At 33.5% G+C, this 12,937-nt stretch overlaps 1 protein-coding gene across 1 annotated transcript; it reads left to right on the top strand.

Moving 5' to 3' along the window:
• Positions 1 to 1,921: 1,921 nt before the first annotated feature.
• On the top strand, positions 1,922 to 12,937 carry LOC137806574 (AP-1 complex subunit mu-2-like). The gene is made up of 11 exons (XM_068606776.1): positions 1,922 to 2,521; positions 2,758 to 2,904; positions 3,000 to 3,062; positions 3,156 to 3,332; positions 3,405 to 3,508; positions 10,036 to 10,143; positions 10,278 to 10,374; positions 10,493 to 10,590; positions 10,725 to 10,866; positions 10,974 to 11,096; positions 12,390 to 12,937. The coding sequence occupies exons 1-11, from the start codon at positions 2,393 to 2,395 to the stop codon at positions 12,486 to 12,488; spliced, it is 1,287 nt and encodes a 428-aa protein (XP_068462877.1). The 5' UTR covers positions 1,922 to 2,392; the 3' UTR covers positions 12,489 to 12,937.

Below are 12,937 nucleotides of genomic sequence, written 5' to 3'. Positions count from 1 at the left end.
GCATTTATCTTCACATGTGCAATTTATGATAAAAAGAGATTTAATCAAAATCAATTGAATGCGTTCCAATGGTGATACTCAATAATATTTATGTCAGCTTGCCCTTTTTTATTTTTTTTTTTGCACTTTTTTAAAGAGGGATCTCATGCTTTTGGAATAAAAACTGACGATGGTTAATGTTTTATATATAACTTTATTTACATTAATTTCGTTATATATCATTTCATTCATTAAAGTATTATTGATATTTACTTTATTTTGTTAGATATTAGCTTTCTTTTATATTAAAATTTGATTTAATTTTACTACTCTTTCTTGTATTTTTATTGTTCAAAAAGTGATATCAATTATTATAACCAAGTAAATAAATCTAAAACTAAAAAATTACAAAAAAAGTAAAAAAATTAAAATTATTGAAACGTTGTTGTCAACCCGCCAATCCAAAATTAAGACGGGACGAGTTACTATTTCTAGCCCGCACAACCTTAACGAGCCAATCCGCCCTACCCCACTTTTGATAAGTCACCAACGAATCGAGTCGAAATTGACCTGTTTTACCATACTTACGTACACTTAATGCTTAGTTTGTAAATTCTTTGCTAGCAATACTTGTTGCTTAATTCCAACTTTTAAAAAATTAATAAAAAAATTTGTCGATGAATTAACCAAAGCATAAGTTAATAAAACAAAAAGTGGATAGTTTAAAAAAAAATATTTAGTTATCATGTTCATGTTTAGAACTTTCTTTTCACTACACTTTCTTTCTTTCAAATTAATTATGTCCTTTGAATAAAATTAATAACATAAAATAGACTTATAAAAAAATGTAATACAACAAAGCAACTAAATAAATGTTTAATAATCTAATTGTTTTAGTAGATCAAGAAACATTAGGTTGTATAAGAACATTTACAATGAAAGAAGTTTTTATCAATTTAATATCTAATATGTGAACTATTGGTTCACACGATATTAAATTAATTTTTTAAGGGAGAGGATCAACTGCAATGACTTGCTACCGAGGCTTTGAAGTATTGTCCTTGTTTTGCACTACAATAAAGACTGCATCCCAGTGGAGAAAAAAGAGATTTTATAAGTCTTTTATATGAAGTTTTACTGTATTATATATCTTTTAAGACCTTCTATAATGTTTATACATTTTATATATATTTTTTAATTCACACTTCTTTACAACTTTAAATATTAATTTTATTATTATAATATTTTTTTATTTTATTTTCAAGACTTAGGTCTCATATAATACCCATATCTTAAATTTAAGGCTCGTATAGACACATGTACATAAAATACATGATTCAAATAATTATTATAAACTTATAATAAACTTTAAACGTAATTTAAGAGAATTGAATTGTATAATAATTTTGAATGAGTTGAATTCAACTATATTATAAGTAGACAAAATACATTATTGAAATAATTATTATAAACTTATACTAAAGTTTAAAAGTAATTTAAGAGAATTGAATTATATAATAATTTTGAACGTGTTGTACAGAATTACATAAATTAAACTAAATTGAATTTTTTATATAATTGTTTAACTATATAAATTGTTTAGATTATTATATATTGATATTTTATTTTAAAATGTGTTTTTGAATATTATAAATTATAGTCCAATTCAGTTGAAATAACTTTATTTAGAATTAAGTCAATTTTTAAAAATTAAATTTATAGAACAATTTAGTGTAATTTTTTTTAAATAATTCAGTTTTTTTCATGTAACTCAATTTAATATTAATTTGATTGAATTTATTTTTTAACCACCCTAATAAAAGATATTTTCACTAATAATGTCTTGCATATTATAATTAAGTGATTTAAAATTAAAATAGTGAATTTGAGATTTTGAATTGAAATAAAATGGTTTTTAACTTTTTACGAAAAAATTGATTAGAAAATTGGAAAATTCATTCTAAATTAGGCGTCACAAGTTTTTCAATTTATGTACGTAATCAATTTACTGTTTTTTTTTTCATGTTGCTGAAAATAATGCTTATAATTGTTGAAAACTTACAATAACACAAACAAATCTAAAAAGAAAAATTAATAGGAGGAAATATTTGGTGGACTAAATTGTTATTTAATTTTTATTGTTTATTGGCGGAACGTCGTCGTATGGTCATACTTCGTAGTCGCGGTTTGGAGTTTCAACCCACCCCCACCTTGAATGGAATCCGACATTACATTGCAGCGATAGATAGAAGAAACAAAATCGAAAGGTTCAATTCCTACACGCAGTGTGCGAAACCCAATTACTCTACCATGGTTTAGCTTCTGACATGGCTCGCTGAACCCTAGCGTTTCTCCCTCTTTGCAACGCTTGTCCGATCCCGATCCCTTTCTGATTCCGATCTGATCCAATCCAATGTCAGGGGCAGTCTCTGCTCTGTTCCTTCTCGACATCAAAGGCCGCGTCCTCATTTGGCGCGACTACCGCGGCGATGTCACCGCCGTCGAAGCCGAACGCTTCTTCACCAAACTAATTGAAAAAGAGGTTCATTCCTTCTTTTGACCAATCTATGATATGATTATTTGTTTAACTCAGCACCAAGTAACGTATCAATTATATTCTCGTTTCAGCTCCTGTTTTGAGAAATTTGTTCTGCTGTTTCTGATGCAGTTTATAATGTTTTTGTCGAAGCTAGGCTAGATTTTATGTTAATAGGAGTGGAATTGGAATGGAGAATTTTGATTTTTGTATAGTGAAGCTTGTTTTTCAAATTGTTGCAGGGAGATCCGCAGTCTCAAGATCCGGTTGTGTATGATAATGGCGTGACCTACTTGTTTATACAGCATAGCAATATTTTCCTCATGACGGCTACCAGACAAAACTGCAATGCTGCTAGCCTTCTTTTCTTCCTACATCGTATTGTTGATGTAAGTGTGTTATTTCTAATTGTGGTTTTGAATTGAAGGCTTGGTTTTGTCATAGCGATAATGATTCATAGGAATGGTTCGTGTCTTTGAGGCAGGTGTTTAAGCATTATTTTGAAGAATTGGAAGAGGAATCTCTTAGGGACAACTTTGTTGTTGTGGTAAAATGCTAGTGTCCCTTTGAACACCAGTTTCTTTAACAGCTGAATTAGTCTTTCTGGGCAAAATGTTTATTACGGATATGTCCTTTACAGTATGAACTGCTTGATGAAATAATGGACTTTGGCTACCCCCAATATACTGAGGCAAAGATTCTTAGTGAGTTTATCAAGACGGATGCTTATAAAATGGAAGTTACACAGAGACCTCCCATGGCTGTGACAAATGCTGTATCCTGGCGCAGTGAAGGAGTGAGCTACAAGAAAAATGAGGTGGGCATTAGAATTTATCTTGACTTGTAATTTCACGGTCTAGACTACCAATTAATATTCTTCTTTTTCCAGGTTTTCTTGGATGTGGTGGAGAGTGTTAACATGCTTGTCAATAGCAATGGGCAAATAATTAGGTCTGATGTGGTTGGGGCATTGAAGATGAGAACATATCTGAGGTTTGCTTTATACTTTCTTTGAAAACTAGAGTTTCAAGCCATTATCATGGGCTATTAGTTAATTGGGTTAGCACTTAGCGCTATGGTTTTCATTTTCTTAAATCTTCAGGGGATTAGGGTAGGGTAAGATTAGATTTTATGAGTAGTGAAAGGTGAAGAAGAATGCAGCATATGAGGATCAGGAATTCCTTTAACCAGAAAAAAATGAAAAAAGAAACTCAAAAGAGCATTCTGATTTCTCTGAATATCTCAAAAGGAACTCCATTAAAAAACCACACACATGAACCAACATGTAAGCAGGGAAAACTATTGGTATGAAAGAAGATTCAATGGTGAAGAGGTTTCAAGTATTTTTTTTGGCGACCTGTTCTAGCAAGTTGTCACTGCGAGTGACCATTTTAACAAGCTTGTAGAAATTTTTTTTTGACAATGTTTTAGGCGAGCTTCAACTCCCAGTTACTTTCCCAGCAACTGCTGAAAAACTTTCGACTAGTTATTTCTGGCATCTGTCAAGCGCTGTTGAATTTCTTCAGAGAAGTTATTCTTCATTACCTCTATTGTTTGACCACTTCATGTCAATCTCCAATTGCCTATCCTTGCTTAGTTGTGTCAACTCCAGCAGTGTGGACATGTGTTTGGTGTATTTGATCTTATTCGTACCTTTGTTATCAAATTCTCTGATTCTGTTTAGATACTCTCAGCTACATTTTTCCATTTATACTAAGATCTGATTTGTTATCACCTTGAAATATTTGATGTGTTTCCAGTTTTCTGTGATTTTGGATAAGTTTTCTATTCGGTTACTTTTAACCATCTATCCATAACTATAATCACTCTAGCCATTTTGTTGTGCTGTTTCTCCAGCAATGCTCATTTTTCCATTGTTGTATCCCATGCTATATTTTATCTATTTTAAAGGGGTTTATTTGTGAGAAGCTTAAAGCTTAGTAAGCTTGAGGGGGATAGTCATTGCATTCACATGTGACTCATGTGTCTCTCACATGTTAATTGCATTTATTGTTCATAAAAAATAGTGTATAGCATGTAGCAGTCCACTTATTCATAGCCTAGGAAACAGTGCTACTTAGTCTGTATATATGGACGTTTTTCATGAAGGATATACTGCTATTCACTTAAGTTATTCCATCCTATCATCCTTTGTTTCCCTAAAAATTTACAAGCACTGCACATTTTCCATCCTATCATCCTTCAGCAAAATGCTATAATGATTTGACATCCCCTGCTTCTCCCAGCTCAATTTGCATCTTTGCATGCTTCTATTTGCAAGTTCCCATGCTTCTTACAGCCTCTTCCTTGTGACCCTTTTTGATAAATCAAAATTATATAAACAGCTACAAAGTGTTAAAGTCCTGGTGATTAGGGTACTTCAGTTTAACATCTAGCTGACTTGCTAGTTGTGGCAAACCTCTTGTACATAATTTATATATATACGACAGGGTTGAGAGGCTCTTTCATACACAAGTTTTGTGTTATATATTTGTTCCTAGTCTCTGTTTAGTAGGAGTTTCTACTGCTTTACAGTTTCACAACCCAGTCTCTTTAGCAAATCTAATACATATTTTTTGTGGTTTATGAATATACCTCATTTAGTTCTAGGAAATTCTATGCTCAAAATGTTTCAGTGGTCCCAAATCCTTAATTCAAAATGTTTCCATTGGCGAAGGTGTTTGAATTGAAGAAATTGGACTGGCCACATGAATACGTATGTAGGGAGGATATTTTAGTGGGGTCATTGCTAAGGTTGAGTTAGGCCTAAACCATTTTGTAAAACAAAAAATGAGGACAATTTTGGTAGAACAATTCTATCAGCCCAGAAAGTGGCCCCTTAAATGAGAGAAGATTTTCGGTGATCCTCTCTCTCCTCTTAGTAATTCTATCATCCGTCTTTTCTCTCCCTTGAGTCCTTATATAATTAACTAAACCTCATGTCATTTCTCTCACTCCATTGCCAATGCCAACTCAGAGCATCCCTATTCTTTTTGAAACTTTTCCTATGACATAAAGTTTAGTCCACCCTCACTATTTGGCTCTAATTGGCCCATTTCTTCCTCACTGTTCCTTTCATAATCATAACAAAAAGTATAGTTTCTGTGCATATCATAATCAGTTTTGGTTAACTCAAAACAATTATTGACTTGACTCTATGCAATAACGTGTAATTTATTGTATCCGAGTTTAACAATCAGATGCGTCATACGACTTTTTTAAAATTCAAATACTTCTTGAACTGGTAGTCGGGGGTATCAGTACTCGACACAAGTAGGATATCAATATTTTTCCATTTTTTGGAGTATCTAGGCTTCATTGGTGTGATGAATCTGGATGTTCTTCCTCCCATATTGGTTTTGATTCTCTTCTCTCGTAATTGTATCCAACATTTTTTAAAAATGTTGTAAAGGTTTGCTAAAATCTAAGAAGTGCAAATGAAAATAGTATTTTGGAGTATGTCGTTTTCTTTTGCTGATTAGACATTGGATTGCTTCACTCATTTAGTATAGTTAAAATTTTTTAAGAGTTGGTGCTAACAATACATGATTAGGGAATAGTTACTGTTAGATTAGGTATTAAATATAGGTAGTAAGTAGTTGTATTGGAAAACTGCTATATAAGTTGTTTACTTATTAACATTAATTTCTTGTACCTTTTGATTTCCTTATGTAATTTTCTTGTATAAATAGCAAAGATCAGTTGAGAGATAATCTATCTCTTAAGCTCTTTTTATCATATTTTTAGTCTAAAGTTGGTATCAGAGCGAGTCGATCCCTCTATGCTAGTTTTACGATTCTCCACCACTGTCCACCATCATCCTCCACTGGCACCATCTCTACCTAGTCATTGTTTTGTCAACGTTTTCCACCTTTTGTCACTGTGTCTACTGCTGGTGACCACCTTTTTTTCGTCAACCGTCGAATTTGGTGTCTCGTCGTGCGATGTCCAACCCAACTCGTCACACATGCCATCTCCATTTGCTGCAGATTGACACGTAAAGGTCACATGCCACCTTCCCATCACCAAATCTACTCTGCGTCTTCTCCACAAGGCTCGCTAGACCTCCTTGTTCTTGTTTTGGTCCTTGTTCCTCTAGTTTCAGCTTTGGAAGAGATGCTCCTCTCTCCTACTCTCTCATACTCTTCCTCCACAATTATTTGTAAAGTTTAATAGTTATCACTAGTTGTGGAGTGTAGATTGTTGGCAAATTCTTCCTTCAATATGCCTTCCTTTTCTCAAGTGGATACAAACATTCTCAATGTTCCTTTTTGTCCCAAATTGTCCTTTTAACCTAATTTCCTTAAGTCAATTAACTAAAAATTCAAATTTCTCTATAATTGTTGATGCAAATTCTTTTGTTATACAAGAGCGTAGTATAGGTCGACTGATTGGTGAAAGACATGAGTCTAGGGGACTCTACTATCTAAGGCACTAGATCGTCAAAATCTTGTTTAGCATCCCCATCATCTAAGCTTCTACACGATCACTTTGGTCATCCACATTTATCAAAATTAAAAAGGATAATTCCCAATTAGCAAACTCCAAGTCTTAGAATGAGTCATGTCAATTAGGAAAACATATTTGGTCTTCTTTTGCAAAAAGAACTGAATTAGGATGCAACTTTGTCTTTTCTATAATTCATTATGCTATTTGGGTCCAAGTCGAGTTTTATCCTTTGAGTTTCGTTATTTTGTCACTTTTATTGATGAATATTCTCGTTGTACTTGGGTTGGGTTTACTTAATGAATGATCGTTTTGAACTTTCGAATATCTTTGTGTCTTTCTTTAATGAAATCGAGAACCAATTTGGCCAAGTGATCAATATTTTAAGGAGTGATAATGCCAAAGATTACTTTTCATCTGGGGTTTTTTCACCCTTTTAAATTCACATGGCATTTTGCACCAGTCCACCTGTCCTCATGCACCTAAACAAAATGGTATTGTAGAGAGAAAGAATAGACACTTAGTTGATACTAGTCATACCTTGAGGCTTGGTGCCAATGTATCTGTCCATCACTAGGGTGATGCCATTCTTACTGCCTATTATCTTATTAATAAAATGCCATCTTCTTTGTACAATAAAGTTCCATATTCCATTGTGTTTCCAAATGAACCTTTGTTTCCCATTTCTCCTCAAGTCTTTAGTTGTGTGTCTTTTGTACATAATGTGCCTCTAGGTTTGGATAAACTTTCAGTATGAGTTATAAAATGCTTTTTTAGGATATTCTCGTATTCAAGAACGGTATCGATTTCACTTGTCTATAAGTGTCACCTTTTATTGAAGAAACTCCTCTCTTCTCTTCCTCCCCACAAGATGTTAACTATGTCCAATTGGTCTTACCTATGGCCTTAGTTGAGCCCTTTGTGTATCCTATTCCTAACATTTTTCCAACATCTCCCAATAATTAGCCCAGTTCACCTGGACCATCTTCTCATCTTATCACCTTCCAACAACTGTCTCCAGTGATTGCTCCAATACCACATGGTGAGTCCTCTTCATCAAGTCCTTCACCATCATTGTTCCATACTATGTCTCCTGATAGTGAAGATTCTAGTCGGCCTACATGCCATTTGAAAAGGTACTCGCTCTTCATGCAATCCCCATCCTATTTACAATTTTATAAGCTATCATTGTTTCTCCTCTTCTTATTGTTCTTTTATCTCCTCTGTATCTTCTGTTACCATTCCTAAAAGTGTGAAAGAGACACTTGATCATCCTAGATGGCAACAAGCCATGATTGATGAAATGCAAATTCTTGAATGTAATGGTACATGGGACTTAGTTTCTTTTCCACCTAGACAAAAGGTTGTTGGTTGTCGTTGGGTTTACACCATTATTTGGGCCAAATGGTGAAGTTGATGGCCTCAAAGCTAGATTGGTGGCCAAAGGATATACTCATATCTATGACCTTGATTATGGTGATACATTTTTTGCCGCAGCCAAAATGACCAATGTGTCTCTGGTTTGCCATGACAACTATACGTCATTGACCTCTCCATCAATTAGATATAAAAAAATGTTTTCCTTCGTGAGTGATCTAGAAGAGGAGATTTACATGGAGCAACCTCTTGGTTTTGTTGTGAGGGGGAGTCTGACTTGGTTTGTGAATTACATTCTGGAAAATTCATTCATATTGTTCAAACTTATAGAATGAAACGCAGTGAGGCAGATCATTCAGTTTTTTATCATCATACCTCTCCTGGAAAAGGTGTTTATTTAATTGTGTATGTTGATGACATAGTTATTACATAAAATGATGCTACTAGAATCTTGTAGCTAAAGGAACACTTATGTATTCACTTTTAGACCAAAGCCCTTTGAAAATCTTAAATACTTTCTATCTAGGCATTGCAGTGGGTCAATCAAAGGAAGGTGTTGTAGTTTCTCAAAAGAAATATGCTTTAGATATCTTGGAAGAAACATGCATGACTGACGATAGACTAGTAGATAGCCATATGGATCCAAATAAAATATTAATGGTTGATAAAGATGAACCCTTCTTTGACCCAGAGAGATTTAGAAGACTTGTTGGGAAACTTATTTATCTCACTATTACTAGACCTGATCTATCTTTTGCAGTGGGTGTTGTTAGTCAATTTATGCAAAATCCTTGTTTTGATAGTTGGAATGCTAGCATCCACATCTTAAGATACTTATAAAAAGGCTTCGGGGCAAGGTCTGTTGTACAAAGATAAAGAGAAATACCCGAATTTCGGAATATTATGATGCTGATTGAACATAATCTCCTATGGATAGATGTTCCATTACAGGTATTGTGTTCTCATTAGAGGAAACATTATTTCTTGAAAAATCAAGAAACAAAATGTGATTGCTTGATCTAGTGTTGAAGTTGAATATAGGGCAATGATGTCTCTTGTGAAATTGTATATAGGTGAAACAATTCCTTCAAGCATTAAAATTATGTGAGATCCAACAAATGAAGATGTATTGTGATAATCAAGTTGCTCTCCACATTGCTTCCATCTAGTATTCCATGAGAGGACTAAACACATAGAACTTGGCTGTCATTTTATTCGGGAAAAGTTGCTATCCAAGGAAATTTGTATTTTATTGAGACCTCAGATTGAATTTATTTGTTTCAAACTTGGTACATACAATTTGTATGCTTGAGCTTGACGGGGAGTGTCAGAATAGGTATTGAATATAGGTAGTGAGTAATTGTATTGGAAAACTACTATGAGATGTTTACTTATTAGCATTAATTTCTTGTACCTTTTGGTGTTCGTGATGTAACTTTCTTCTATAAGTAACAAAGATCAGCTGCAATATAACAAATAAATCTTTTATGCTCTTTTTATCGTATTTTCAGTCTTAAGTGTACATTGAACATAGATTCTACTACTTGGTTCATTTTAGAGTCTACTTTAACAGTTGATAGTGGTTTGGATTAAGAAGACTGTACATTTATTTTGAAGTATCTATTAGTATAATTAAATTCTGTGCTCGAGTGTTCATCTAAATCATGAATATTCAATCCATGGCTTGTATAATGCAGTGGTATGCCTGAGTGTAAACTTGGGTTAAATGATAGAGTATTATTAGAGGCACAAGGTAGAACAACCAAGGGAAAAGCAATTGACTTGGAGGACATCAAATTTCATCAGTATGTATGCATGATTCTCTTCCTTATATTCTCTGATTGATAACTGTGAGTGCAAATTTAAATATATACTTTCTACAAGATGTCTATGTCTATTCTTGACTAATTCTCAAATTATGTGCTGACACTTGACAAAGGTGTGTGCGTTTGGCCCGATTTGAGAATGACCGAACGATTTCCTTTATCCCTCCTGATGGGTCATTTGATTTAATGACATATAGGCTCAGTACACAGGTACATTTTCTCTATATGAGATAAAATTCTGACTTTGCGGTGACATAGTAAATAGTTTACACTCATACTGGAGAAAAAACTATTCCAAGTTTGTTGATTATCTGATCTCTGTTTCCAGGTTAAGCCTTTAATTTGGGTGGAAGCACAAGTTGAAAACCATTCAAAAAGTCGGATCGAGATTATGGTAAAAACTAGGAGTCAATTTAAGGAACGCAGGTATTTTCTTCCTTCATATCTCTTCCTTTTTAATCTGATTAATATTGTGTACTGACTGCACGAGTGGTTTGCTCTAGATTTATACTACTATATGTATTTACTTCCCCGGCTACTCAGATAATTGAATTTTACAGTACTGCCACAAATGTTGAGATCGAGTTGCCTGTCCCTGCTGACGCAACCAATCCAAATGTTCGGACTTCAATGGGATCTGCGTCATATGCACCTGAAAAAGATGCATTAATCTGGAAAATAAGATCATTTCCCGGAGGCAAGGTATTAATTCACTAGGAAGTTGCATTGTACCCATGAATAACGCCCATAATTGATGGCACAATTTGATTGAGAGCTAATGGATCTGGTTCTGTTGTTTGATACGTCAGGAGTACATGTTAAGGGCAGAGTTTCGTCTTCCCAGTATAATAGACGAGGAAGCAACTCCCGAGAGAAAAGCTCCCATACGCGTAAAATTTGAGATACCCTATTTTACTGTGTCTGGGATTCAGGTATTGCTACGCGTACAACACTTTTCATATATTCTGAAAATTGCTATTCCTATATGCATCTCTATATCTTATTAAAAGATGAATATTTCCTCTGTTATATATCTCCTATTCTGAATCACAGTCTCTGACAGTAATGGATACAACATTGACAAAGATAATCGAACACGGTTAAGATCCACAATATAGGATACTGGAACATTGCACACTACTTAAATAAGAGAGAGAGAAAAAACTCAAATGGAATGAAATATGAACATACTAATGGTCTAATTAATAATCTATATTTCTATATTATTACAAGTTCATCTTTTTCCTACGCTAGCAAGCCTCTCTAAAAAATATTCAGAAACATTATTTTGCAATCACTACTTGGTTTCTTTACAAAAGAATTCCAACAAATGAATGTTTTTTTTAATGGTACTAGTGACATGTCCATTCATAGGGTCTTAGCTAGTGTCTGAACTGACATTTTTTTTATCGGACGCCTAATGATTGTATAAGAGTGTCCATTATAGGAGTGTCTGGCATGTATAAGAGTTAGTGTCAGGAGCATGTTCAACACTCACTTAGAACTAGATAGGTGTCCACGCTACATCGTATTGCTCACACTTTCCCTGTCTTTATTTGTCTGTTGGTGTCTCACTTATCATTTTGATTACTTCTCGATGCATGAAGCAACGATTGTATTTTTAAGTCGATGGGTCTTCTGAAATTCATTTGTTTTCACGGTTGCATTGATATTCCGGTCAGAAAGAGTGTTTATAGATGATATTAAATTTTAAAATAACTACTAATGACTAATGGGAAGAAAGAACTTGACATCATAAATGGATGATATACTATTATACATAATTTTCCAACTTTTCTATGATTAATAGTTTTGTCTAGTAGTAATGAAACGGATGGGACTAGGTAATCTGAACGAAACATCAACATCCACATGACATTGTGTGAAAATTATGTTTAAGTTTACCATACATTTTCTTTAAATTCAAATACAAACAAAAAAAACAGGCTTAGTAAGTTTAAATACAAACAAATTTCTACTAACTCTATTTAATGTTATTGTTTCAAAAATACGTTTATGTTTACACAATTTTGAGAATGTACTTTTTGTTTTATTTTATGAAATTAAGAATATTAAATAAACTTAGCTAACATTAATATGAACTTAGGTAATTTTCCTTTATATTTGAGTCTAGAGATATTAGGTGTTTAAATTCAATTAATATAGGTAATGATTGATTAATTAATCAAGGAGTTATTCAACCGTGTAAATGTTTTGATTTGTAGGTAAGATATTTGAAGATTATTGAGAAAAGTGGGTATCAGGCTCTTCCATGGGTGAGATACATAACAATGGCTGGAGAGTATGAACTGAGGCTCATTTGAGATTTGTATCTTTGTTTTGTATTCCCGAAATATTTGTCGCATTCAATGATCGTGGATGGAAAAGGGAATCTCAGGTCAAATGAGGTTTTGGCCGACCGCATCAAATTAGAAGTTACTCATAGTCTTGAAAGCTGAAAATCATGAGTTGTCAAGTGTAAGCCAGAAACTCTTATCAAGCCCCTCGCTCAAATCTGTTGTGATTGGGAAAATGGTTGGTTCTCCCTCTTCTCTTTTTAGGCCTTTTCTGTAATCACATTCTGTCCATCTTTTTCCAACTTCTCCTTGTAATTTCATCTTCTTTTTAAAGAGAATTCTAGGGTTTTGTTTTACCAAGTAAATTACTCCTATAGACCAATTATAGACAAGGGAGATAATTGTCCCTCAGCTATGTATGAACGATAAATACAAATGCATTTTTTAAATATTTATTCACAAAGTTTTACAGATTA

This window comes from Phaseolus vulgaris, chromosome 3 (genome assembly GCF_000499845.2).
Source record: "Phaseolus vulgaris cultivar G19833 chromosome 3, P. vulgaris v2.0, whole genome shotgun sequence".
Classification (NCBI taxonomy): domain Eukaryota; kingdom Viridiplantae; phylum Streptophyta; class Magnoliopsida; order Fabales; family Fabaceae; genus Phaseolus; species Phaseolus vulgaris.
The sequence above is the reverse complement of the archived record's forward strand: the minus strand, read 5'-3'. Positions and strand labels throughout refer to the sequence as shown.

Excerpts from the sequence above, each read along its gene's own strand:
- LOC137806574 (XM_068606776.1), top strand. The coding sequence starts at position 2,393 with ATGTCAGGGGCAGTCTCTGCTCTGTTCCTTCTCGACATCAAAGGCCGC. Across the intron at positions 3,063-3,155 it reads GGGACAACTTTGTTGTTGTG|TATGAACTGCTTGATGAAAT; the intron begins GTAAAATGCTAG and ends TGTCCTTTACAG. Across the intron at positions 3,509-10,035 it reads AAGATGAGAACATATCTGAG|TGGTATGCCTGAGTGTAAAC; the intron begins GTTTGCTTTATA and ends TGTATAATGCAG.